Source organism: Equus przewalskii, chromosome 2, assembly GCF_037783145.1.
Source record: "Equus przewalskii isolate Varuska chromosome 2, EquPr2, whole genome shotgun sequence".
NCBI classification, from domain to species: domain Eukaryota; kingdom Metazoa; phylum Chordata; class Mammalia; order Perissodactyla; family Equidae; genus Equus; species Equus przewalskii.
Window position 1 is genome coordinate 65811601 of NC_091832.1, and position 26531 is coordinate 65838131.

The window sequence follows — 26531 nt, forward strand, 5'->3', positions numbered from 1 at the left end:
ACCAATTACCCATTATACTCTGCCTTTCCTCATTCCTATGGATGTTGCTTAATGTCCCACTACGTGCCTGAGATGCAATCCCCTCTTGCCTACTCAAGGACCTCTCTCTGTCCTCTAAGATCATTAATTTTCCCCCTCAAACATTCCCATCAACAACAACAAAAGCTATAATGTCCTACATCTTAAAACAAAACACCCTTTATCATACATCCCTTTTCTGAAAAACTCAAGAATTGTTAATAGTTGCCTTCAATTCCTTCCCTTCTGTTGAACCCACTCCAATCAGACTTTTGCCTGATCCCACTGAACCTGCTTTGGTCAAAGTTATCAGTTATCTCCACACTGGCCAATTTTTGGTCCTTATTTATGTCATCCATCAGCAACACCTGACAGTTGACCCTTCTTGAAACTATTATTCACTTGGTTTAGGGGACTACCCCTATCTTAACGGCATCACTCCCCACCCTACCTCACTGGCTGCTCCTTCTTTTGCTGACTCCTCATCTCCTCATATCTAAACGTACATACATGTCAACGCTCACTCCTTCTCGGTCCACTTAATCCCATGGTGATCTCATCCTGTCCCAGGATGAAACCTCCCATATTTTTCAGATGTCTCAGGCTGGACCTTTCTCCTGAACAAGTCTCATATAAACAAACTGCCAACTTGACATCTCCACTTGGAAGTCTAAAAGGCATATAAAATTTAACGTCTAAAACCAAAGCTCCTCTGTACGCAACCCCAAATCTATTCTTCCTGAAGTCTTTCCCAGTTCAGTCAGTGGCCATTCCATTGTTCTGTAGCTACTCAGGCCAAAAACTTGGAGACATCCTTTACTCCTCTCTTATCACTTCACATTCAAGCCATTAGCAAATCCTATGCCACCTTCAAAATATCTAGAATCCAAACACTTTAACCACCTCCACCAGCTCCTGTCAGGTTCACGCCTCTATCAAATCTTATCTTGACTATTCCAAGAGCCTTCTAACTGGTCTTCCTGCTTACACCCCCACCCCGACCCCTCAGTCTATTCCCAACAAAGCAGCCAGAGAGATCACGTTAAGTCAGATCATGTCACTTTTCTTGCCTCACTGGCTTCCCATTTCATTCAGAATAACAGCCAAACTCCTACACCCTCAACCTCTTTCCTCATCTTAGACCCTTTCACCCCTCCAGCCACAGGGACCTACTTGGTGTTCCTTATACCTGTAGTCAGATCCTACCTCAGAATGTTTGCATGGAGTATTTCCTCTTCTTGGGACATTCTTCTCACAGACAACTGTATCATTCCCTCACATTCTTTTGGTTTCTGCTCAAATGTCATCTTATCCCTGAGGCCTTCCTTGATCACTCTCTATAAAATCAGCACCCTCCCCATTACTTATTTTTCTCATTAGAAGGGGAATTTTTACTTGATTTATGTATGTCTATAACAGAGTGCAGCACACAGGGATCATTAAAAAAAATTTGTGATATTTATCACCATCTGACACACTACAAGTCTCTTTCTCTGCTGGAATGTAAGTTTCAAGAACACAGAACAGTGTTCAATCACACACAGTAAGTGTTCAATCAATTCTCACTGAATGATCAAATAAAATGAATGATAAAAAAACCTATCCTGGACTTAATTTTAATCAAGTGTTCTCCTTTTTACTAAAAGTTTAATATTAGAAAGCCACTGAAATCTTTTAACAATTAAAAAGTTACCACCACCATTTAGGCAGTTCTATTAGCAAATTGCCAAGGTAATTTTTAAAAAACATATACATCATTTACATCTTTTCTCCTTATGCAAACAGCATAATTTTTCTCAAAAAAATTGTTTTTTAAAGTAAGCAGAGTGAAATCTTTCTGCAAACTTGCAACTTTCACTGACAAATGGAGGCTCTATGCTATTGCTAGTAGTATGTGCATCCTGCTGTTCAATTCAGCATCCATTCTTCTGTCGCTCCTTGCATGCAAAGCACAGAAATGGCTTGTAACCAGAGAGAAGCATTATGTTACCCTTGAAGGCTGCATGTGCCAGGCATGTTGGCCTACACTGCACAGACCAGCAGTAAAAGTGGGAGGACTGTTACAGATATAATTAAATGCCAAACCACACATTGTCATATAGATTTTAATAGATTTTCTGATTAACTCATCACAGTAATCATTTTTACTGTAATGATAAGCAGCTTTACTACACTAGTATAAATAAAAACAGATAAATACAGCTCTAGGCAACATCACAGTTTAACAAACTAAGCATTCTTCATGAACCAAAACTGAAAACAAGTATTAATAAGAAGAGATGCTGACACCCTTGCCCATTCTCATCATACCTTCTCAAAAAGGGTACTCAAATAAGGCGCTCCACTTATTATATTGGTCAATTAATTTGCCAATTAGCCAGGCACATATATTTCATGGTCTCCTCTACTTCACTGTTTGGTTGAAAAGCAGACACACCTCAACGTATAAAAAGAAAAGTGGAAGAGATAGTAATACCAAAGAAAACCATTGAATACATTAAAAATACGGCACTTTTCCTGTATTTCAGCAGTAAGACATATCAGGGATAGAAATACACCAAGAAGAAAATTAACATCCACCTTGAGTATCCACCCTGAAATGTCAGGCTCTAAAGCAGGATGGGCAATGAAATAAAAAAGGAAACATGGAAAACAAAATCCATGTGAAGTTTAATGTTATAAAGCTATCTGCAAAGAAACTGGGTTCTCCTTTGAAGGCTTGCAACTCAGGACAAGCAATTAAGTTATTCAATAGACATACTCTAGCAGTGCACCCCGCATACCGCAAATACACTGAAGACAAGCTGGAGATAGATATACAGAACCATCATTTAGAAATGATTTCACTCTGGCTGACCAAATGAACTTTGAAGGGGCCACTAAGAAAACGTGAAGTCTGCCAAAGGGGATAAGTAATTAGGACAAAATACTAATTTTAGGCAGATAGCAAAACTAAGAATGCTTCACGAAATTCCTAAAATTTTGCTCAACTTTCCATTGTCATTCTAATATGGCTTCATGATCTGATAAATCTTCAAGATCCTACAGATCTTAAGTGATTTTACAGACCTAACAGATATATTGTTATTAAGAACTAAGAAGTGAAGAATCACTTCTAAAATGTAAAAACAGCTCATTGCCAGTAAGGTTTCAGAAAATGTCTGTCTGCAAAAATTCATTTTCCTACCAAAAATGCATAATCACAGAATATTTAGGCCAGTCTTTCAAGAAAACTGCATTTGCTGATAGTGAATTAAGACCATGATTAAGACAGACATTTCCAAAAACAAAAATCCCAAACACACCCCAGTACATTTTCAACTCATCCTGCAAAAATGTGCACGGTGGAAATTCAAAACATCATTGAGCACTTATGGATGTGACCTACTCAAAGATTCAAAAGTTATGTTCAGATTAAAATTTTAACTGCTGCCTTTACAATTCTATTGTTTTCATTTGTTTGATTTTTCAAAAAAGGTTAACACTATTTAACTTTTGGTTTTAATCTGCAAAGTGATTTGAAGTATTTCAATTTTCCAGTTAATGAGTCAAAATGAACAGGTCAGAAGACATAATCCAGGGGATGGCAGTGAAAGATCAGAAAAAGGTTTATGTACACATTGGATCATAGAGAAATAACCACAACCTCTTTTTAAACCCTTGTACCCATTGTAAACTTTGTTCATATCTCCATATTTGTAAGTCTGAATTAGTCTATAAAAATCACATTAAAAAGGTAAAATTATTTAAGTGAGATATTAACTGATCTGTATTTTATAAATTTTAATCCATAAAAATATAAATAAGAATGGTAAATTTTTAAGAAAAGAAATATACATTTAGTGCAAGTTATGAATTACATTTCTTCTTCAGTGTCAGCAGTAAAACATCTTGAGGAAAGAAAAAAATGACTGATCTAATTTCAAGAAAAAAAAATTCCAGTGTTTAAACATGCAATTAATTCCCAATACAGCTAAACAGAATACTTCCTTCTCTTTACTGTCAAAGCAGCCGCACTTTGTTTCCTTATGCTGAACAGTACTTGTATATCATAGGAGTTTTAGAAATAGAAAATTTGCATAAGACCAGGTCACATTATCCATAAAGTCTGAGAGGAAAAAAAAAGAAAACTCTGTTTATCCTTACAAGTCGAGTTTCGTTGTTGTTGATTCTGAACCACAAAGCACACACGCTGAGAGATTTCGTTCACGCTTCACTCGAGATTTTACCTGTGTGATCAGCCTTTGTTGTGGTGCATGTGACTGCTCCAAGCATTTAGTGATCGTATAAACTACACGGTAAATGGCACAAGAAACACTCCCTCCTTGTGATGAAACCTCCGTAAAATCACAGTACATCTCAATATGAGAAAGGACTGCTTCAAAAGGGTACACCAATTTAAAGAGGCTTTGTTACAGCTCAAGAGAGAAAGAGAGAGAGAGAGAGAAATAAAAGCTCTTCTGGAATGTAGAAAGGTAATGCTTAAATATACAATTCATGAATTTAACAGAACAGTTTTGATAAAAAAAGGGCAAGACCTTGCAGTCTTAGAGATGGCTCAATTCAAAGTAATCCCTCCAGAAATAGGGACTGATAACACGTCTTTGCAATGTTGAAGTAACAGGCCGGGTGCTCCAGGGCTCCGGTGTCCTCTCCGTTGAGGCTCAAGCCTGCACCATCACGGCACATCCTCAGCTGAATGCATCCAGTGCAGAACAACAGGAGGTGACTTGCTGCTCTTGGTTAGACGGGGAAATACCTCACTCATTTCCTTCTCTCTCTCCTTTCCCTCCCCAAACAACGCCTTTCCACCAGCATTATTTGCAAACCATGTTGCAAAAGCCTGGCTTTTATATTTCCTTTTTTTTTTTTAAAGGAGAAAAAAAAGTAGACGACTCCCTCAGGTTAAAGAGTTGTGCTATTCAGCAAATGAACTTCCTCTTCGGTTTCCTCTCTCTCCTCATCTATGGGATTCAGTTGAACATTATTGAAGCGGGGTCTTGGTTTGCCGTCTGGGCCATATGACGGAGGATATCTTTTTTTGTTATAATGCCAAGGAGGCGCCTGAAAGGGACAAACAGAAGATTCCTATTAAAATAAAAGGGAAAAGAAAAAGAGAAGCTAAAGCTATAGTTAAATCCTTTTTGTTGACAGGAATAGAGCAAAGCAAGCAGCCTGATTTTGTATTTTCAGGAAGTATTTTATCGGTAAAGATATTTAGATTATCCAGCAACCATCCTTTCATATAAAAATATTATGGTCACTCATACTACTATGTTCTTTCCACTGAGACTCTGAGGACTGCACGCCTCATGGAAGAAGAGGTTTTTTGATTAACGTATGCCAACAAAAAAGTAAGAAAAAATGAGAGGATGTGTGAACAAGAAATGATACTGATCCCATCTGAGAAGGAAAATTCATTCCCATCACATCAAGAAAGCAGTAAGATGTCTGAGGACCAATCCCATCAATAGTCTGCTTTTTAAAACTACAATTAACTAACTTTTAAAAAACAATTTAAGGATTGCCCAGTTGTATGCAGAATCTTCATGAAAGCACATACAATTGAGATAAAAATGCATATAAAATGCTCAGCACAGAACTTTAATCCCAAACTTCAGAACCCCAAGTAAGGCAACCCAAGTTTCTAGTACACTCATCAATGTCTTTCTTTTTTGATTTTGGCCAAAAAAGTTAAGATACAGTGCTTTTATGAAAGTCTTAGTTGTTAATGCTTACATTAAAAGATAGGTGAAAAATCAAGAAGCAGTCCTAAAAGATTATTTTAGGTGAAGCAGAAAGCAGAATGAATGAGTAGCTACTTATTATTCTGGTTAGTAGATTTTTTTAAAAGGATGCATGAAACACTTGTGAAATATTAGCATACAACAGGAATACATAATGAATTGTGTACTTAAGCAAACTGGGACAGGTTTTATATAGGTATGACAATTGCAGGGCAAAATAATTTCAGGCATTAATTGCTAAAGCCACACAATTTTTAGGTTATAAGGTTAAGATAATTCAAAATTTATCTTAAGTCATGAAACCACAAGGACATAAAGCCAGTTAAAACAAATGCAACTGATCCTAAAAGATGCTAGTAGTATTCTAGAAACATCAGACAAAAGGGGCACGCACATAATCTAGGTACAATTCACTAATGAAATGGCAGGACACACATTCTTAACTTTGAAGGTATGTGGGTATAGCAAAAAAGAACTAATACTATAATCACAAATACAAACACTTTACACTCTAGTTAGTGTGCCCATAAAAAAAATCCGTTTGTCAGCAATTCTAACATTGCTAAAAGTTCAGTTAAAGTCATTTATGAGCTTAGATTTACCACAAGACTACCATAAGATGAGGAAACATAAAGAAGAAAAAGTATTTGGGGTGGTGCGGCTGACATTTTTAACCAGTGAGGGGTCTTCTGAGGCCGGTCTATCTGCTAAGGTAGACAAATCTGTTGTTTACTTTAAGAATGTCCAATAATATTAACTCTTTCAACAACAAAACTGTTTATAGTTCTTAAATTGCAACTAATGATTCTGAGACGTGAACTTTTGCTTACTTCCTATGAATGGAATCCGACACATATCTAAATTTATCATACAAATACATGTTATGAGGTAGAAGAGTAATGGGCAGCAGTAGGATTTTGTGTTCAGCAGGTATCTGGGAGAGAACTGAACAGTTCACAAGTTTCATGCTTCCTGCCTTCTAAGGTGTCTAATGAGGAGGTCTGATATCTCTAATCACCAAGGGCTCCACGTGCTGCTTTAGTTGCTCGAGATGTTCTAATATGTTCTTCTTTGTGATGATCCCCAAGACAATCCTGAAACAGATCATGTTATGCTAATAACTGTGTGAGAAATTAAATTAAAAGAGGTTCCAATCATAATGATAAAGAATGAGAGAAAAAAGAAAAACAAGAACCATAAGAATGCTTTTAATGAACTTTAGAAAAATAAAAACAAAAATGATTTGAAATTTCAGGTCCCATTTCCATAAATTCTACTTTTGAAACTAACATGATACTATTTTTAAATATTGGTGGGTTGTTTTCCTTTTTAAATTAAAAATCAAAATTAAAAAAGTTCACAATGAAAATGACTACAAAGAAAAGTACAAAATAAACTATTAATACACAGCTATAAAATCCTGAAATTTAGTTTCATTTTCAGTGTTCTTTCCTTACAGGAAAATATTTTTCTAATTTTTTAAATATCAAAATGCAGCAGCTATTATTTATATCTACCTCAGCAGTGAAAAGGTAGGAGAAGGCTTAGCCTTTATTGCCTATGAGGAGACTTAACAATTCCCTTGGATCTTACTATTATTTAGAATTAAAATTAGAGGCAGTTTGCTCTAAATAAATAATGTCAATCAACACAAACACCCTCTAATTTTCAGGACCTGCTGAATGCTACTTCTTAAAATAAGCTAATAAGACATATTTATGATTAGAGGTCAAAATGACTTTTACTTTACGCTTTGTTTTTCTAAATAACAATTATTTCTTAGGTAACATATCATTATTCTAACATTAATAAAACCATGGACATAAATTCTCAAGAGGATACTTGAAAATAATTAGACTGCTTTTAATTATTAAAACAAAATTCTGGTTACTGGTTTTATAATGGAAGTCAATAAATTCAACTACAACATATGGTAATAAAGAGAGTGAAAGTCAAAACCTTCAAAGGCTTTAATCTTTAATTCTGGAAGCTCATCCAGAATGCCCTTCAGGGTAACTGGACATTTCCCTGGTGCTCTGGTTAAGCCAACTTTACTATTAAACTGCCTTTGAACATTCTGATTTCTTGAAGAATGTCACCAGGGGACTTTACTTAATCAAAGTAGTCTCATCCTACAGGTATGTCAGTTATAAAATAGTTACTTAGGATGATACCTGGGATGGGATGAGGAAGCAGGGAGGGTAGGGAATGGAAAAGGCAGAAATAGGTTCTCTGCTAATGTTTTCTCATTATATTTTTAAAAATAACGTATTGATCCTTAAGAATAAAGACAAATTGAAAAATTCTCAGAGCATGACAGCAAGTTCCCCCTCCAAAAAAGCCTAGAAACTGCACTAGATAAAATAAGCGCTCAATCACTCAATAGATATTCTTCTCTGAGGAGATGTCTGAGGTAAAACAAACAAATACAACAAACCCCCCATCAATTCACTTGTATTTATAGTTGGAGTCAGGGAATGTGAAAATCTTGACAATTAAATAAAGTAATTCCAGTTTAATTCTTACTCATTCTTTTCTATCCAATTATATACAATGATTAGTTTCAGTTAATATATTAGTAAGGTCTGTCAAATCACAAGGTACACAATGAGGAAGATTATAAATTTATTAAGGACCAAATGACAAATTTGGAGATTTACAAAGTAATCTCTATATTCACAAAGTAATAGCCCTAAAAAGGAGGAAATACATACATTTCCTCTCTTTAGTTAATGGAGAAGAGTGGTTTAAAAATAATAAGGCCAGGTTCAGAGCTGCTCTATTAATTTCAGGAAGTGCAGGGAAAACCAATGAAAAGTGTGATTCATGTAAAGAATGATTTGCTGTTTCCTTGTGAGCTAACGACTAATGATGTAAGACTTAGCAGGGCACGACCTGGCATTCTCCCAAAGTATATTCCAAGAAACACCAGGCCCAGGAGTTCTTCTGCCCCTTTTCCTCCATCAAAAAAAGGTCACATGTTCAAATAAGTTTGGAAAACTATGTTTTCTATTATCCCTGTCTGAGAATCAAATAATATCAACATTTATAAGTCCTGAGAAGTTCCACAGCAAAGAAAACTCAATCGTATTTAATCCAATACTTTCCAAACTTATATGGTCACAAAACTCTTTTTGAGCAACACCTATTAACATCCTGCTAGTTCCATCAAGAATAAAAGATTTTGAGAAGCTCTGCTAATTAAAATATAAAATGTGGGAAATCTATAACTGACATCTTTAAAATTTACAGACACACTTCCCCCTCATCTCTTTATTCTCATTTTCTCCTTCTATCTAAGGTTCCAGATATGTTTTATCTCTTCCTCCAAATAGTAATTTTCTACCTCTAAGGACCCAGTATAAACTACAAAATGTTGACAATTATCCAGAACTTCATACTCGCCACTAAAAGCCAGACGATACGATTTCTTTTCTGGATTTAAGACATTTAAGTGAGAGTAAAACACTCTACCTCTTACATACTTCAAAAAAATAAATTCCCAAGAGCCACCACCCCAAATGATCTCTCATATATATATAAATATATATATAAATATATAAAAAAAATATATAATTTTTTTCTTTTATCCTTGAAGAACAGAAATAAGGAAAATATAATTAGGGCAATTAAACATATTCCTTTAGAAAAAGTCCACCCTAAGTTTTCTTGTAAACAGGCAGTATCAGGTAAAATTTTAATTAGCTATCTTCCCCTCCCTCCCCAACACTTTCTCATTTTTACACTTTCTTTTAAATATTTTCCTTCCTAATATCTGTGCTGCCGAAAACCTGGGAATTAATCAGCAAAGTAAAATATGGTAATTAACCCATATAGCTTTGTGATCATAGTTAATCATGACTAAAGACTGACATTTATATTTGTTAGTAGGTAAAAGGACAAACCATGCCAGGTACAGAGAACAACTCAAAGCAAATAAAAGTTTGTAACAATTCAGCTTAGCTTCCAATTGAGCCATTTATAATTAAAAGGGCCCAAGAACCAGTAAAGCTTTACGACAAGTTATTCCATTTACCATGTACTTAAGTTTTTAAACAATGAAGTTTGGTACCATTATTTTTTAAATTAAACCAAGGGAAATAGTATTTTACTACATACATCTCTTCTATAATTAGTATCTGTGGTATTTAATAATTCCAAACTCCCTGCCCTTAATCAAGAGCTTTATCCCTTTAATGATTTATTTCATCTTACCTAAAGTTATTTTAACTGGTTAGCACAGTGAAAACAATAATATGGACCTAGTTCTCTAGCTTTCTATTTCTAACCCAATAGGTCTAATATACTGTCCAAGAAAACACTAGTAGTTTAAGAAATCACAAAGAAAAAAGATATTCTATCAGCCAATACACTGTAAAACAGTAGCAAGAGATTGGGTTTTAAAATTGGAAAGATATTTGACTCCCTGATCTATGACTTGCTATCCACGTAACTGGGCAAATTATTCAACCTCTCTGAGCTTCAATCACTACATCTGTACAGTAGGGATCCTGTCATCTACTTTGCAGAGGTGTCACAAACTTTAATGAGGAACATGAAGAAGGTGTTCAATAAACAAATTTCCTTCCCTTTTGCACTTTTTTCCCCCTTCTCTAGACCAGTGTCATGTGTTTTATACACAACATTTTTTTTTTAAAAAACCTGCTGTGATAATCTCTAAGTGTTTGGTGTTTCAACCAGCTTCACACTGTGCAGGGTTAACCAGCCGGTTTATGCATAATCCAAGAACAAACAACTTTTGTTTCTCGTTTCTAGCCTTTCTATTATCAGCCTTCAGATAAAACAAGGTTCTTAAGTATTTCAACCAGGAGCAGTAACATAACGGAAATAAAGGGGACTGGAGAGAGAACGGTGGGGAAACAGATCCCAGGTCCAGGAAGAGAGGGGAGCATTGGCAATGAAGCAGGATTGTACGTCTACCGAGGTACACTGTGCATTACGTCTCCACAATCCCTCTGACATCTGCCAAATAAAACTTCCCTACACTCCTATCCTGGAGAACCATTGGAGTGTATCTCTAAAGGGCAGAAAAATAAACAATCAATTTATACATTTTAAATACATGAGTGTTTATTTGTCATTAGCTGTTTATGTATAAGATTTGTGGATGAAGAAGGCAGAAAAGTGGAAATAAGGCATTTGCTAAAGGAGCTTTTTAGATAATTTACAAATTTCACTTAATTATATATATTTCCCTCATTACATGATAAATCAAATAATGGCTCAAATAAATAGAAAAATATCTAGAAAGTTATTATTGTACTAGAAATTTATATTCTGAACGTGAAATACTTACTTACAAAAATAAAGCAGGTTTTTGCAGTACTCCATACAGGTTAGGTCCATGAGTCCTCCAAGAAAGGAAATACTCGAAGCTCCATGTGCATGCTGGAGATGTTTCAGCAGCTCTTTGCCAACTTTGAAGTGTTCCTGACAAATGTCACTTTATGTTTTGGCAAAGATCTGGCAGCAGACATTTTTCTTATTCTTTGGTAAGTGTGAATATCATTGACTGATCCAGTATTTATAACCATAGTAAAAGACAGACTTTCCCATTTGGGACCTGACTCACACTTTCTCCTAACAACTATAGATGAATTCTACTAAAAAGGAGCATAAATTCTCGTAAATGAACTGAGGTTCTTTGACCAAACTTACCCATTGTGAGTTACAAGGCACTGCCTCAGACCCAGTTTTCGGAAAATATCCACCACAATCTCCATTGGGGTGTGATCTGTCACTGTAAAAGGGCTCATGTCAAGAATGCTTCGAAGCTTCAACGGCCGAGGACTTTCTGCCGGAAGAGATGGGGTGTGCTGTGCAAAACACACACGAGAACTGCCCACGATACCTTCTTGTTTTTTTCTGGCACTTTCTGAAGAGAGATAGAGAAGACCAAAAATTAAAAATCGATAGGTTTTGTTTTAAGGGCAACATTCTTATTCAGAGATAAAAAAAATAAATAAATGTATCCCATGACTTTTGGTCCCTTCATTTTTCCCTATCTTCTTCACCAAGAAAGGAATCAATTGAAAAGCATTTAGCAATTTCTTACACTTGAGAAAATTAAAACCTTTGCAAATTATGAGGGCACAATTTATTAAAGGAATTCATGATCGAATGACACCTGTCTGTGCTAAGTGTCACTTATCCTGCATTGGAGGTGGGACTAAAGAGAGTGTCACCCTTACTTTGACTATGTTGTGTACTCCACCTCTGTGATTAGCTAGTTTTTTGTCTTTTCTAATGTTATAGTTTAATTCTCTGTGAGTCATGAGCATTACCAGGTGAGCTGAAACTACAATTACACACAATGGACACAGACTGATTTGGGGGGTTTTATCTGCAAAGGCTCTATTAATCTCCCCGCTCCAGTGTGCTCTGCTTCAAACGCCTCTGTCCTGCTACCTACTTCCACTCCCACCTTTGAACGTGCTAGACAAGTAGTGGCAAAGATGCAGAAAACTGCAGAGGAAGAAGAGTGACTATAGGAAGAAGGAAACCCATGAAGTGGAGAGAATATAAAGGCAAAAAGTCAGCTTTATGTTTCTATTCTGAGTTAGTATGAAATCAAAACTGTGTACAAATATTGTATTGGTTATAGTGAACATATTTTAAACATGAATTTTGCTACAAAAATATTTAAGCAAAAATAATAAGCATCAGTCCTAAATTGAGAAGCAGATAAACATAGACAGCTCATAAACAAATACTGCAATGCTTTGTACTCCTTCTGACCAACTGTGTTGTAACATGTTCAAGTAGGAAGGCACTAAGTGAAGTTCTAACGGCTAGAAGTTCCTACACCATCTTCAAAGGCATGGAAAAGAAGAGAGACCATTAGCAACTGACATAAATGATTTCCGAATAATGCTCCTTGAGTTGCTTTTAGCCCATAGAAGCATCTGCTAATGACCTGTGAATGGTGGAGTGCAAATATTGTTAGAGTGTATGACAGACATTCTGAGTTAAAACTAACCCCAACCATCAATCTTAAACACCTTAAAATACTGAATATTAGATCATAAATGAAAATATGCTGAGAAACTGTTTAAATAAACATTTGATAATAAAATAAATTTCATAAAATTTTAGAAAAAAGTTATTAATTAAACTAATCAAAAATGCCAGGACATCTGCTGGTTTGTTTTTTTCCCTGAAAAAAACAACTTTTTTGAATGCCATTCATTCAAAGACCTTTGAAGCAGAAAATATCATCATAGTTTTCATTTTCTGGTACAATTCAGACATTATTTTTAAAAGTGAATGGGAGTGGTTCTTTTATAACACAAAATTTCCTAAAGTAAATATGAATTTTACCTCTAATCATTAATACAAAATTATCTGTCTTCCCCTCTCCCTAAGTTTGTATGTTTTATTTTTCCTGTTCATGTTAATATATTAATATATTTCTCAAGGGCTTAAGTTCTCAAAACTTATGGAAAAAGACTAAACTTTAACATAGTAAACTATCATTCACTGCTAGTGTGAGTATATGGTATAACCACTACTTGATACAGTTTGAAAATATCTTATAAATATCTTACAAAACTACAAATGTACCTACTCTCTGATCCAACAAGTCCACTTCTAGTAATTTTCCGACATTTGCACATGGGCAAAATACCAATTACATGAGGTTATCAAATATATGAGGCAGCAATTTTTATAACAGCAAAAGATTGGAAACATTTTAAATGTCCATCAGTGGGGAACTAACTTCAAAAATCATGATGTATCCCATGGTACATCTACTCAATGGAATACTATGAAGCTGTAAAAGAATAAAATGAGGAAACTCTACAAACTGATTTGGGAAGATGTCCAAGAAAACATTGTTTAGTGAAAAAAATAAGAAACAGAACATCATGTACTGGATAGCATGATATAAGTTGTTCAAAAAGAGGAAAATACAGGGGCTGGCCCTGCCACATAGTGGTTAAGTTCGGCTCACTCTGCTTTGGTGGCCCAGATTTGCAGGGCTGGATCCCAGGCACAGACCTATACCACTCCTCAGCTGTGCTGTGGTCGTGACCTACATATAAAGTGGAGGAGAACTGGCAACAGATGTTAGCTCATGGCTAATCTTCCTCAGTAGAAAAAAAAAAAAGAAGAAAATAATATATATATACTTACTTATATAAGCATATAATAATATCTACAGAATACAGAGGAAACCAAGGAGATGGCTGCCTATGGAGTTAGACTGGTAACTATGAGGTCATGGGTGACAGAGATTTTCCACTATATACTTTTATCTTGAATTTGAACTATGTGAATGTACTATCTATACATAAAATAAAAAGTTTTTTTAAATGAAATAATTAACATGCAGAGTTTATAAACAAATTTGGGGAAAACTGTTCTTTTAAAATCTTGAGTTTTCCCATCTCTGGATACAGTACATAGCTTATCACCTATTCAAGCATTCTTTTTTGTCCTTCTATGAAGTATTTTATGTAAATATATGTAAATTACATATTATATTTTATATATTATACATATATACAAAACAGCATACAGGCCTATTTTTCCCATTCAAAAACTTAAACGTCAGAAAAATATATGTAGGTAAATATTTAGAGTGTGTTTAAAAAGTCATCGTGTGACCAACATTTCTGATGACATGATTTGATACCTCACATATAAAAGTATCTCTAAATTCATTAAACCAACATTATCTGCTATCCCAATTTCTATTTCTCAAGATTGTAACAAAAGCTGTACAAATATATCAAGAAAATCAGTGGGGATGTGAATAATTCTTATTTTTTCTCCCCAAAGCCCCTGTACATAGTTGTATATCCTAGTTGTAGGTCATTCTAGTTCCTCTATGTGGAACGCCACCACAGCATGGTTTGATGAATGGTGCGTAGGTCCACACCCAGAATCAGAATCGGCAAACCCCAGGCCACCAAAGCAGAGCACGTGAACTTAACCACTCAGCCATGGGGCCTCCCCTGAATAATTCTTAATTTTACCACTTTCTTCTGTATCTTTTAAAAACCTGGCCTTTTTCCTTTAAATTTCCATGTAAATGCCAAAATTCTGATTTTTTTCTTTTCTTTGGATGGCTACCATTAAAACCTAAAGAATGGGAATCTAAACTATGAAATTCTTCTCTGACTATAGGTTCGGCCATGGTAATAGCTGAGAAACTGAAACACTTGAACACAGCCACGTCTGACCATACACTTTGCCCACTCTTGCAACTTTAAAGCAAACCTTGGAATGATGGGATTACTAGTCTTTGAAAAAAATCTTCCAAAGCTGTATGTAGCCTTCTCCTAAACTGAACAGGATATTTTCTGTAGATTCTTTTCTTTCTTCTTCTTTTTTTCTTTTTTTTGCTTTAATAGCTCTTGTAAACTGAGTTTCCATCTGATTTGAGAACTCACTCCCTCTCATCTACACTGTCTAGTCTTCCCTGTTGAAATGGCACAAGAATTGAAAGAATTACAACCCTTTTGCAATGGCCATAGACGTAAGTTGGAAGGGAGATGATGGGCTCACAGGAATGACCTTTGGGATCAGCCCAAATAACTGACATTGTCAGCTCAAGGTCCTATACTAAAAACTAGGGAGTATCAAAGCAATGGCTTGATGAAAATATCCTCCATTACCTTTGGGGATTGTGGGGAGAGGAGTCAGATTGTGTAGAAAAGGATTAGAAGCTTTACTGGGCCCCTCACCAATACTGCAGAAATATAAGGTATGGGAAAAAATAAATTTTGGAGGAACACTATTACTTCCTCCTCAGAAAAAGTTTCTCTCTAAGAAATAATGTAGTATGGCTAATGTCTTTAAACCATATTTTCAGGAATGTCAGCACAAAATACAATAGGACTTTTTCAACCTAGTGTTTGACCCAAAATAAAATTTCAATGACTTTCACTTTAAACTAGATATTACAAGTTAATATTGTAAATCTAAATCCAAAAACTGAAAAAGCAAAACATTGTGATTCTGATACGAAACAGATCGATGAAGATTTTGCATTCAACTTGTATTCAAATAAGTTAACTTTATTAAATACAAGAATATATTTAGCTTGCTGCCCTGGCACTTGTTAAGGCATCACACTACATGCTATTATAAATAATATCAACTTAACATGGCTTCTCTGTGTGGGGAAAAAAAGAATCTGACTCCAGTCTCTGAAAAGAATGCCAAATCAAAAGATAAAACTATATTTAGTATGAAAACAATCCACCAAAGAAAAAATTCCATTCCATAAGCACATAAGATTTTAAGGGACATAAAATATATCCCTTGCTCCCACAAACCCAACCAATTAAATTTTACTGCTTTCCTTTCTTCCAGATATCTATTATATAGCTATATGTATCTACCTAGATATCTAAATATCAATATATATAGATGTATACATGCGTGTATTTTTTTAAAAGGGTACCTATTGCAATTGTTAGGTCTCTTCTGAGGGCAAATCCCACTAATCTCTGAGATTCTTTTGACATTATGACAGGAAAGCCATTGTAGCTGGTTTCATTAATCATGTTTTCTATATCATCCACTGTCATATTATCCTGTGTCAGGACAGCTAAGGGAGGATCATTCCTTCGAGGTCTCATGACATCAGCAGCCAGGGTGGTATGAGTGAATTCTTCTTTTGCATCCAAGAAAGGGTATCCATTTAACCGGATGTGAGCTTCATAAATGCCTTCCCTGCCAAAGGCATCTCCAACCCATTTACTGGTCATTACTGCAGCCATAAGGGGAACAATATATTCCAAGCCTCCAGTGAGCTCAAAAACAATAACCACCAGGGAGACAGTCATCCGTGTCACACCACCTGAAAAAAATAAGCACCACTGGTCAGGAAGTACAGGGTCTTCATCCACACGTTAGTAGAATTTTTGCACTAGGTAATTGAACACAAATTGTAAACAGAACTTAGTGGAGAGGATTATCATCAAAAACTATTACTTCTCTTTTAGGATAATTATCTCTATTTTAATAAGATCTAGAGAAACACCAATCTTTTTTGTTTATAACACAAGAAGCCTATTAAAATAACATTTCAAAACCTGTCTACGTCACATAAAAAAATCACAGTTGACCAACTAAACCAAGTTTGCCATTTTGGTTCACTGCTCTAGCAAAGACATAATTTCACCCTTATAAAAGCTTATTAGTAATTCTTAAGGAATGTGGTGAAGCATATCATAGCTATCTTGTTTACTATCAATTTACAATTAAACTCATATGTGGGTAGAATATTAATTTAATACATTTCTCTAAATCTTTCCAAAAAGAGTAAAATATTTTGATGGCTTGTGATTTACGTTACAGTATAATAACCCCTCCCTTCAAAAACTCATCTATTCATTTACCCAAATCATCATTCTGAACTATCATCTCTAAGCTGATGCCTCCCTAATCCACATCTCTTCACCTACTGTTGCATCTGTCCTACGTCTCCAACTATGCATACCTTATCTTACTGTTGTGCTTGTCTCGTTTCAAACTCTAGAAAACTTGGGATGACCCACTGTCACAGAAAACACCACACACTTAAAACCATACTCATCTTCTTCGCCAAAGAGTTCCCCATTCCAACGTCCCTGAATTGAACACTGGGCACCACATTCTTCCTGACAACCCAGATAGGCAATCTTTGTTCATCCCTTTACTTTATCCCAACACCTAGACTCTCACCTAGTCCTATCTGATTTGCTCTGCAAAATATCTATCTATATGTCCTTTCCTCAATATTCTCACTATTATCAACGTAGTCCAGACCTTCAAGACTTTGTTCCTTAATTTTAATACTGTTTTATCTTACCTCCTTGACTCCAGGCCCCATTACCTTCAATCCACTTTTTAAGCCATGATCCCAGGTTAATCTTTCCTAAGTACTACTTTCACCATGTTGCTCCTTTGCTCAAAAACCTACCAGGGCTCGCCAGTTCATAATGTATTAAGCTTAAACTCTTCCTTTGTTTTTTAACCTAAAAATAGAAGGGAGAAAGAACCTACTATATATTACGTATCTACGCTATGCCAGGTATGTCCTAGTCAGTTTACGAAGGCTCTTTTTTTTAACTAAACACTTATTTTACCAGGCACTGTGCTAACAGCTTTACATGCATTTTATCTCATGTAATCCTCAAAACAACTATAGGAGATAAGCGGTTATTATTTCCACTTTAAAGATAAGAAAACAAAAATTAAAAGAAGTAAAGGAACTTTCCCAAAGTCATCAAGGCCACAACTCTGCCACAGATCTGACCAATTCCAAATACAAATTCATCCTGATATCAATCATCACCGTTTCATAATCTGGCTCCTCCTCACCAATCCAACTTCATTTCCCAAAATTATCCAAACTGTACTCTCTACTTCAATATTGTCAGTTTCTTCAAAGCCCCAGGAATACTAAATTTATTCCTATCCCAGTTCCTTTGTCTTCCCATTATTCTGTTCTTCAGCAGTCTTCTTTAAATTCCACTAATCTTTTACAATAAAGCTCATGTTCTATCCTACCTGAACTACTTCAGCTCTTTTTTCCTCTAGAGTCCTACAATTTTCATAGAGTCAGTACTCTACATAATCATTACATATTGCTCAATATTGTCTTCTCAGAGTTGGTCATGTCTCCTCAACTTGATAGCTGAATTTGGCCCATGTCCTATCCTTCTTTTTGTATCACTCACTGCACCTAGCACAGTGCTAAACAGAAAGTGGAGACTTGATAAATACTTGCTACTTTGATGAAAATGATTCTGTCCTAAACTTTCATTTGATATTACACTTTCGAAGATCAATAATCACTTTATACAATTTTGACTCACTGAACAAAATACCAAGTATTATTAAATATTATACCCAAAATTTAGCTATTTTAAATATAACAAGAAATAACTATTTTTCACATCCAAGAGGACAATAAATAGACTCAAGTATTTCTTTTTAAACTTTTTTTTTAAGATCATCCCTGAGCTAACATCTGTTGCCAATCTTTTTTTTTCCCTTCTTCTTCACTCCAAAGCCCCTCAGTATATAGTTGTATATTCTAGTTGTAGGTCCTTCTACTTCTGCTATGTGGGACACTGCCTCAGCATGGCCTGATGAGAAGTGCCAGGTCCGTGCCCAGGATCCGAACCAGGAGAGCACGTGAACTTAACCACTTGACCACCAGGCCAGCCCCAACTCAAGTATTTAATGTAGATATTTTTGCTTTTCTTTTCATTAAAACAGTAGTTACTGTTTCTCTTTCTGTTACAAATGCACCTTAAATGGAAGAGGACCAGTAAAGAAATCTTTTACTAAGGCTAAGAAGAAATCATTAGAAACCATGAGTAAAGCTATTCTGAAGCTTTGTTAGTATGCTAATCTTAGGAACCATGACATAGCTGTCATAGGCAAGCCAAGATCCTTGATAATAAAAAAACCAAAAATCTCCTGGGACAGGATTCAAAGTCTATGTTGTACAGAGATGTTTTCTGTCATAATGTATTACAAGATATTAAAAAGACACTAACTACTATTAAATTTTTGCAGTAACAAATGTTCACAGGCAGGTGAAATGAAAACTAGTGCTGCATAATACCATATGAGTAGTAATGTTTCATTGCTGTCCTGTACCCTCCCTCCCCCTACACCCACCCCACCAATTAAGCATGAGCACGCTCTCACTCGCTCTCTTCTTTCTCAGACTTACAAACATCCATATACAGACAGACAGTTACATTACCTAAGCATGCAGCAGCACCAACCATGGCATAAAGGCCAGGTGTAATGCAATCAGCCCCAACCTCACACCACTCTTTAAAGATAAACCAGTCGTGATGATAATATGCAAGCTGTTCCACTGCAATCCCCACAATCCTTCCCGCAATCGCTCCAATGGCCATGCTGGGGATAAACAAGCCTGACGGAACCTATAACAAAAACAGAATGTTTAATGAGACAGAGATCCTCTGCTTACATGCTTGAAACCTACATTTTGTGGATTTCTTTCCAACACTTTGATTCTTTTCACATTTTATTTATACTATAGCAAAATTCTATTACAAATAAAACTAGCAAAATCTAGTTATAGCAGTATCTTAACAATTCTATGAATTCAGTTACAAAATAACAAACCACATTCTCTAGGCCAAAGGGAAAATAACCCAAGGGTTATTTATCCTTTATCTCACTGTTCGTAAATGCCAGGCCCTAACAAAACTTTCATTAGTCCATGGTGAAATGGGATGGGGGGTGGGGGACATTATGAATCATTTCATAAAACTAAATCAGTTCAGTTTGAAGTACTGTTCTTTACTCCAAGATTATGTCCTTCCTACATACTTGTTGTTTATCAAATGATGGAAATATTGCATACTATTCCTTGTAAGTGGGACAAAGTAAAGCAGGCAATCTTATCAGGTTCCCTAATTTTTTTTAGTGAGATATATACAAAAAGTAATTAAAAGGAGAAAAATATTTATTGATCAAATTTCATGAGGATAATAGAGACAGTAAACACCTTAGGCAAGATCATTTAAAGACTATCCATAGACTAATAGTTCTAAACTGTTCTGGATATGAAACAAGACAAGTACAAAATGATGGCAAGTTGAAGAGCATATCAGGATCATTAAAGGATATCCAAATAGAAGGGATCAAAATATGTTTTATACTCTCCTGCCAGATAGGATCCTTCAGCCAGGGCAGAGTAATGTGGACTTAATAAAGGCCTACCAACTGCCTCCGGCTTCCTGTAGCTCAACTGAGGGAGAGAAAGTTGGGATTTACAGAAAATCAACTTACTGTAGAAACAGGAGCTTTAACAGCTCCTTTAACTCAATTCACTAAGGAAAAAAAAAAAGTAAAACTTCAAGGTTTCTCTATTATTTAACTCTTATACCCAGTGGACTGAACACAGAGGACTACGGAAAGAGAGAGACTGTATTTCAAAAACTAACACCACTCCAATTTGATTGAAATTAAGCTGTTATTCTATATAATTTACATCTGTGAAAGCACTAGCGAATATTAACAATTACATGAACTACAGGTGCAATAACTTAAAGAACAAGGATTAGCAGACATCTGATTCCTCCTATCACTAACAGTCATGTAAGAGAATATTTACTGGCAAATCACTAACTAATGAATGTTATTCTAACTTTTGTAAATTCAAAAAGCAATGTCCCAGGGAATAAGACCTAGCTGCCTTAAATCTTTGATGAAAAAAGGCATGGCGTCCAAAGGCCAAGTAATTTAACTCTGAGTCTACAATGTCCTTTCAAGCTAACATCCTATAGTGATATTGTAGGCAGAACAATGGCTCCCCAAATATATCCATATACTAATTCCTGTGAATTCATTATCTTACACAGCACGGAGGAATTAAGGGTACAGATAGAACTAAGGTTGTTAATCAGCAGATTTTACAGCAGGAGATTATCCTGGATTATCTGGGTGGGCCCAAGGTAATCACAAAGGTTTTATAAATGAGGAAGAAGGATTTAGAAGAGTTAGTGTCAGAATGATGAGATGAAAGAAAGACTTGACCAGCCATTGTTAGCTTTGACGATGGAAGAAGGGGGCCATGAGCCAAGGAATGTGGGTGGCCTCTAGAAGGCTGGAAAAGGAAAAAAACATGGACCTTCCATGCCCCCACAGAACCTCCATAAATCCCTGTGAACAACATGAAGTTAGCCCTGTGAGACCCATTTTGGACTTCTGATCTCTAGAACTATAATAAATTTGTGTGGTTTTAAACCACTAAGTTTGTGGTAATTTATTAAAGCAGCAATAGGAAACTAATATAAGTAGTTTTAAAACATGATCACAAACTCTCTGACACTCCTCCCACTAACAGGTAGAGTGTATGTTTCTCCCCCTGAACATGGGTGGGTCTTGGTGTCTGCCTAGACAAACAGAACGCAACAGAAGGCATGCTGCATGACTTCTCTGGCAAACAGAAACAGTCCTCTTGGGACACTTGCTTTTGGAACCATGAGCTACTATGTAAGAAATCTAACTACCTTGAGGCCACCACACTGGACAAACCAGAGCGAGACATGTTCCAGGAGCCCAGATATTCCAGCCCTAGTCGTGTGAATCTTCTCAGCCCAGGTGCTAGACATATGAATGTCTTTGAGATGACCAGCCCTAGCCATGTCTGATGACAACCATATGAAAGACTGCAAGCAAAATATACCCAGTTGAGTCCCTTCCCAAATTACTGACCCAATATCAAGACCAAAGTAAGTAGTTATCTTAAGCTGCTAGGTTTTGGGGTAAATAACAACAGATACCATGCTCAACAATATATCCTAAGAAATTCCTTTTTCCTAACTTAAAATTAAACCCAAAAGATAAGAACTTTTCCAGCCCACATTTATGAAACAACCACCTTTAGATAAAAAATTCATTTCTTTCCACATACAAGTTTTGAACATACTAAGATTACTTAAATATCACCTCACATTAGCACTTACCTTGATACCAAAAGTAAATACTGTCATTATGATTTTAAATATGAGTGCTAGACACAACTGCCATATAGCTGAATACACTCCAAGGCCTGCTGGACGATCAGGAATATCATCAACAATCTTACTGGCATTCATGTCATTTCTGTAGTCACAAAGAGAAGAGGATTCCAGGGGACCACAGTCTGTAAAAAGCTCTTTGATCAGCTCACTGGTGTTGAGCCTAGTGTACGGATTAGGGAAGGCTATCACAGCAGTAATGGCTGCCACAATAATCACTTCAAGAACAGGATACTTTCCAAATTTGGTGGATTTGCGTCGACGACACCAGGCAATATTTGCCCTAATGAAAAAGGCTCCCCAAAGCCCTCCAAATACCCCGAGGAGAATAAAAGGAAACAGTTCAAAAAGGTACCATGGTGTATGATACTCCACATAAAAAAGGACCAGACGGCTATTACCAAATGGATTGATGGATCTCAAAACAAATGCAGCCACTAAAGCAGCAAAAAATGATCTCCATAAAGTTTTAAGAGGAAAGTAATAGCTAACCTAAAAAGAAGGGAAACAAAAATTAATGCTATAATTTTATGTCTCTGATATGTTATAACTTGAATGGTAAATATCATAGTTTTAAATTTTATTGCAGCTAGAATTTACATATAATGGACTTTACTGTGGTAAGAAAAATACTGACGTTTTATTAACTTTGGCTATCACATCATTACAAAGTCACAATATCAACTGATCATAAATGTCTAATAAGTATTTAAAATACCTAGCATTGTTATTTTCAAAATGAGTTTCACCTCCAACTTATTCATGGCAGATAAGAATAAATGCACCATCACTAACTCCTTTAGCTCACAAAGGAGTATTCAATTTGTCTCTTCTATATTAAAGATAAAAGAAGAAAAGAACACAAACTGGAAAAGTAAATTTTAAAACATTCCTAGTCACATTTTCGTGTAAATGTGTAAAACATCTTACACACCAATGAGAAAACAAAAACAGAATATTTCACTGACGTGACTAAAATTATTTCCTTAAACAGCAATAACTGCAACAGAAATAATCCCGCAAGAAAAACAAAGACGATTTAGGAATTGATTAAAAATTTTAAAATAAAAACACGGCTATAATTTCGCCAATGGGGTAGATTATTTTAACTATTTTCTATTAAGTCAAGGTCATATCTGTTTACTTTTAAATATGTCAACTAAGTTAAATTTTAAATAATCACTATACATAATATTTTTTAAAAAATTTTTCTCAAGGTAAAAAACATAGTATATTACTTTTTATGCAAGAATGAGTGAAAAACAACTTTATGAAAATAAATTTGAAAACTTAAAAATATATTTGTAATGGTAATTATACATAATTTTAATTGCTGTATTTTTTCACCTACCTCTTCCAGGCTAAAAAGAACTCCTCCGATTGGTGCACCAAAAGCCACAGAAACACCTGCAGCTGAAGCAGCTGATAACACCTAAAAAGAAGATGTGGTTTCTTTTATATGTTCTTATAAATTCAAATATACCAAATAAAAATTCTTTATGTTACTCAAATTTTCAAAATGCCTCTTCTGAATTCAACTTGTACGTCTTCCTCCTCCCCAAGCAAAGGTAAATATTTATTTCTTCTAAAAAGATTCTTTTTTTCTCTTCTGCTTTAACTGAAAGGTCATTCATATATTCAATATTCAGTGAAAAAAAAACCCATTTGTGTGAGATATGCTAATGTAAATAGGATGTAAAGAAGAAGAGGCAGTGAATACAGACAACTTTCAAGATGCTTGTTTGTAAAGACCAGTGGAGAGAGTGGTAACTGGGGTTTGGGAGGGAAAGTTGTTTGTTTTTAAGTAGGATATCATTTCTTCAGATTTTAGAGCTGGACTGCTTCCATCATCAATCATTATTCTATTTCAAATCCTAGCAAAATATACAGAGACCTTAAAATCTATTGTTTCCCTATATTTTCACTACCCTAAGTTCTCTGAAAATACTGCTACTGCCAATTGGGGAGCCTCATTCCGAAAGCACAAACAGTGGCTACTGTTTACGATACTGTCTCATCAACTCTTCAACTGAAGAATTAAATAGTTTGATAAAAATATTCTACTTTCATCGTTATATTATAAAAAACTATAGGATGAAAGGTCCTGTGCTAGGGCCAAAGACCCTTGAGTTCTCAATATTTAATGAGATATACAAATATCATACCTTAAAAATGCAAAGAGCTCTGTATCATCTAGGGCTGCAGATTAGATTGGGAAACAGGAAGGGACTGGGCTAGAGCTAATACAAAAGGTCTCAGGAGCTTGCTTTTCTTCTAAAAAAGATCGAGAGCAATCTAGAAACATCAGGGGAACGCCATAATATATAAAGTCAAAGGTCTCCTGGAAGATCTCAGGCTGGTCTACAAAAATGGTAAAGGAAATTGCCCTAAAGAGCTGAATAAAGAGGAATTCCTTTATCCCCTTTCATGCGAATCTCTGATTTAAATCTCAGAAGGTCCTAAAGGCCCTCAGAACTTCCCCATGGTGAAGAATAGCTCTCTGCAGATGACACACCATTTCCATTGGCACTAGACACTTTCTCCAGAGGAAAACACAACTGTTGAGATTTCCCAACCCTGGAGAAACACCCACAGTGAGAAATAAGAGTAAAAACAGTTACATCTGGGAAATACTTCAGAGGAAGAAAGGTGTAAGGCAAAGCAAAAACAAATGGAAAGACCTTTGTGAAATTCAACTGAAACCAATGGACACCAGGTAATCTATGTAAAACTTCTCTAAAATATAGGAGTAAGTGCACAGCACTGGGGATGGATTCTAGACAAATTAGAGATTATTCAAAAACGGGAAAGAAAGCATGAACAATCTCATGTTAAATTTCTAACCTGAATACAGAATTTATCCAAAAAGTAAAAACTAAAATGTGATCTTTACACTAGGAAGTTCTTCACTGATATGTCTATATAACAGATATTTTGTCTGTCAAATAAACTACAAAAGACACTTACCTCCCTTTTTTTAGCTTCATTTGTGCTATACTTCGGAAAGAGGTAGGAAAAGATATTTCCACAGCAACAGGCAACATGTACCAGGGGGCCTTCTTTTCCTAAACTCAAACCTGATGCCACAGCCAGCACTAAGGTGATGGTTTTAATCATTAAAGTCCATTTTCCCAAGTAACCTCTGATGATGAATCCACTCAAAATAGTTTTAATCTACAAAGGAAAGATTAAGTCAGTCTAATTTCCTTTAAGAAAAATGAGAACGTTAACTAATTTAAGTGACTAATTTAAGTCTTGTTTTACTCAAGAAACCATCTTGCAAATTTTGGTGGACTATGGAACAATTCACAGTCAGTTTTTCAAAAGCTTTAACTATTATGCTACATATAATAAATCTGTATCATATTCTAATTCTCTTTCCAACTACAGATAGAAAGCAATCCTACTTCCTGAACAAAACTAAAATATGAGGCCATGTTAAAGGGAATACAGACATTAATACAAGAGTTATAATTACATAACCAGGAAAAGGCAAATTTGAATACTTCAGCTGTAGAAATATAAGATAGTTAAATACATTTTGGACACTCTATGTCAGAAATAAAGATATTATGCCTTCTCAGAGCACTGTAAATATGTGTAATATTTTCCTATATATCAATAAGGATGAGTAACAACTGCTAAATACTGCGAGATACTGCTCCTTCTTAAAGATATTTTTAACACAGCCTTTAAAATCGCTACAATTTTGTTTTAAAAAGAAATGCACTAGAAAAAGCTGGTAATTTACTTAAGACACAAAAATAAAAAGCGGAAAGAAATGAGTTCACATCATGTTCAATCCTAAGTATATTCTCCTTTAAATTATTGTTGATAAAAAATAAAACCCAAAAGTTGGTACTGTTGACTCACTGTGATCAAACGTTTATTTTAAAGTATAAAATGGTTATAAATATTATCTGCCAAATTCAAAAATTATTAATTTATCTAACTACAAGACAGTTATAGAAAGAGAATGAATGTATTCAAATCAGGTTCATAACAGCACACATCAATGAATCCATCCAAGAACTTTAGCCCACAGATCTTTTTCCAGGTTCTTGGTGGTTAATCAAGTCTTCTGATATTTGTCTAGTCATGTGCTAAATTAGTGGTGAGAAAAAACAAATCAACTTCCACAGGAAATGAGGAAATGACTATGGGAAAAGAATTTCTGCCAAAGATGTCTACAATCAGATTACATTTTAAAATTTTCTACTTCATTTTACAAACA

General features: G+C 35.3%; 1 protein-coding gene across 10 annotated transcripts in view; it reads right to left on the reverse strand.

The window, feature by feature from the left end:
- Positions 1 to 2107: 2107 nt before the first annotated feature.
- CLCN3 (chloride voltage-gated channel 3) overlaps positions 2108 to 26531 on the reverse strand; it is an 86570-nt gene continuing 62146 nt past the window's right edge. For 4 of the 10 annotated variants that reach the window (XM_008524901.2, XM_070611478.1, XM_008524902.2 and 1 more), the window contains 8 exons: positions 25265 to 25471; positions 23649 to 23729; positions 22244 to 22789; positions 19504 to 19690; positions 16201 to 16599; positions 11445 to 11661; positions 6784 to 6859; positions 2108 to 5082 (listed from right to left, as the gene is read on the reverse strand). In XM_008524901.2, the coding sequence (XP_008523123.1) occupies positions 4924 to 5082; positions 6784 to 6859; positions 11445 to 11661; positions 16201 to 16599; positions 19504 to 19690; positions 22244 to 22789; positions 23649 to 23729; positions 25265 to 25471 (1872 nt within the window). In that variant the 3' untranslated portion in view covers positions 2108 to 4923. Of the gene's footprint in view, positions 5083 to 6595; positions 6860 to 11444; positions 11662 to 16200; positions 16600 to 19503; positions 19691 to 22243; positions 22790 to 23648; positions 23730 to 25264; positions 25472 to 26531 lie in introns of all 10 variants that reach the window. The other 6 variants (XM_008524904.2, XM_070611477.1, XM_070611479.1 and 3 more) reach the window with 2 other exon arrangements.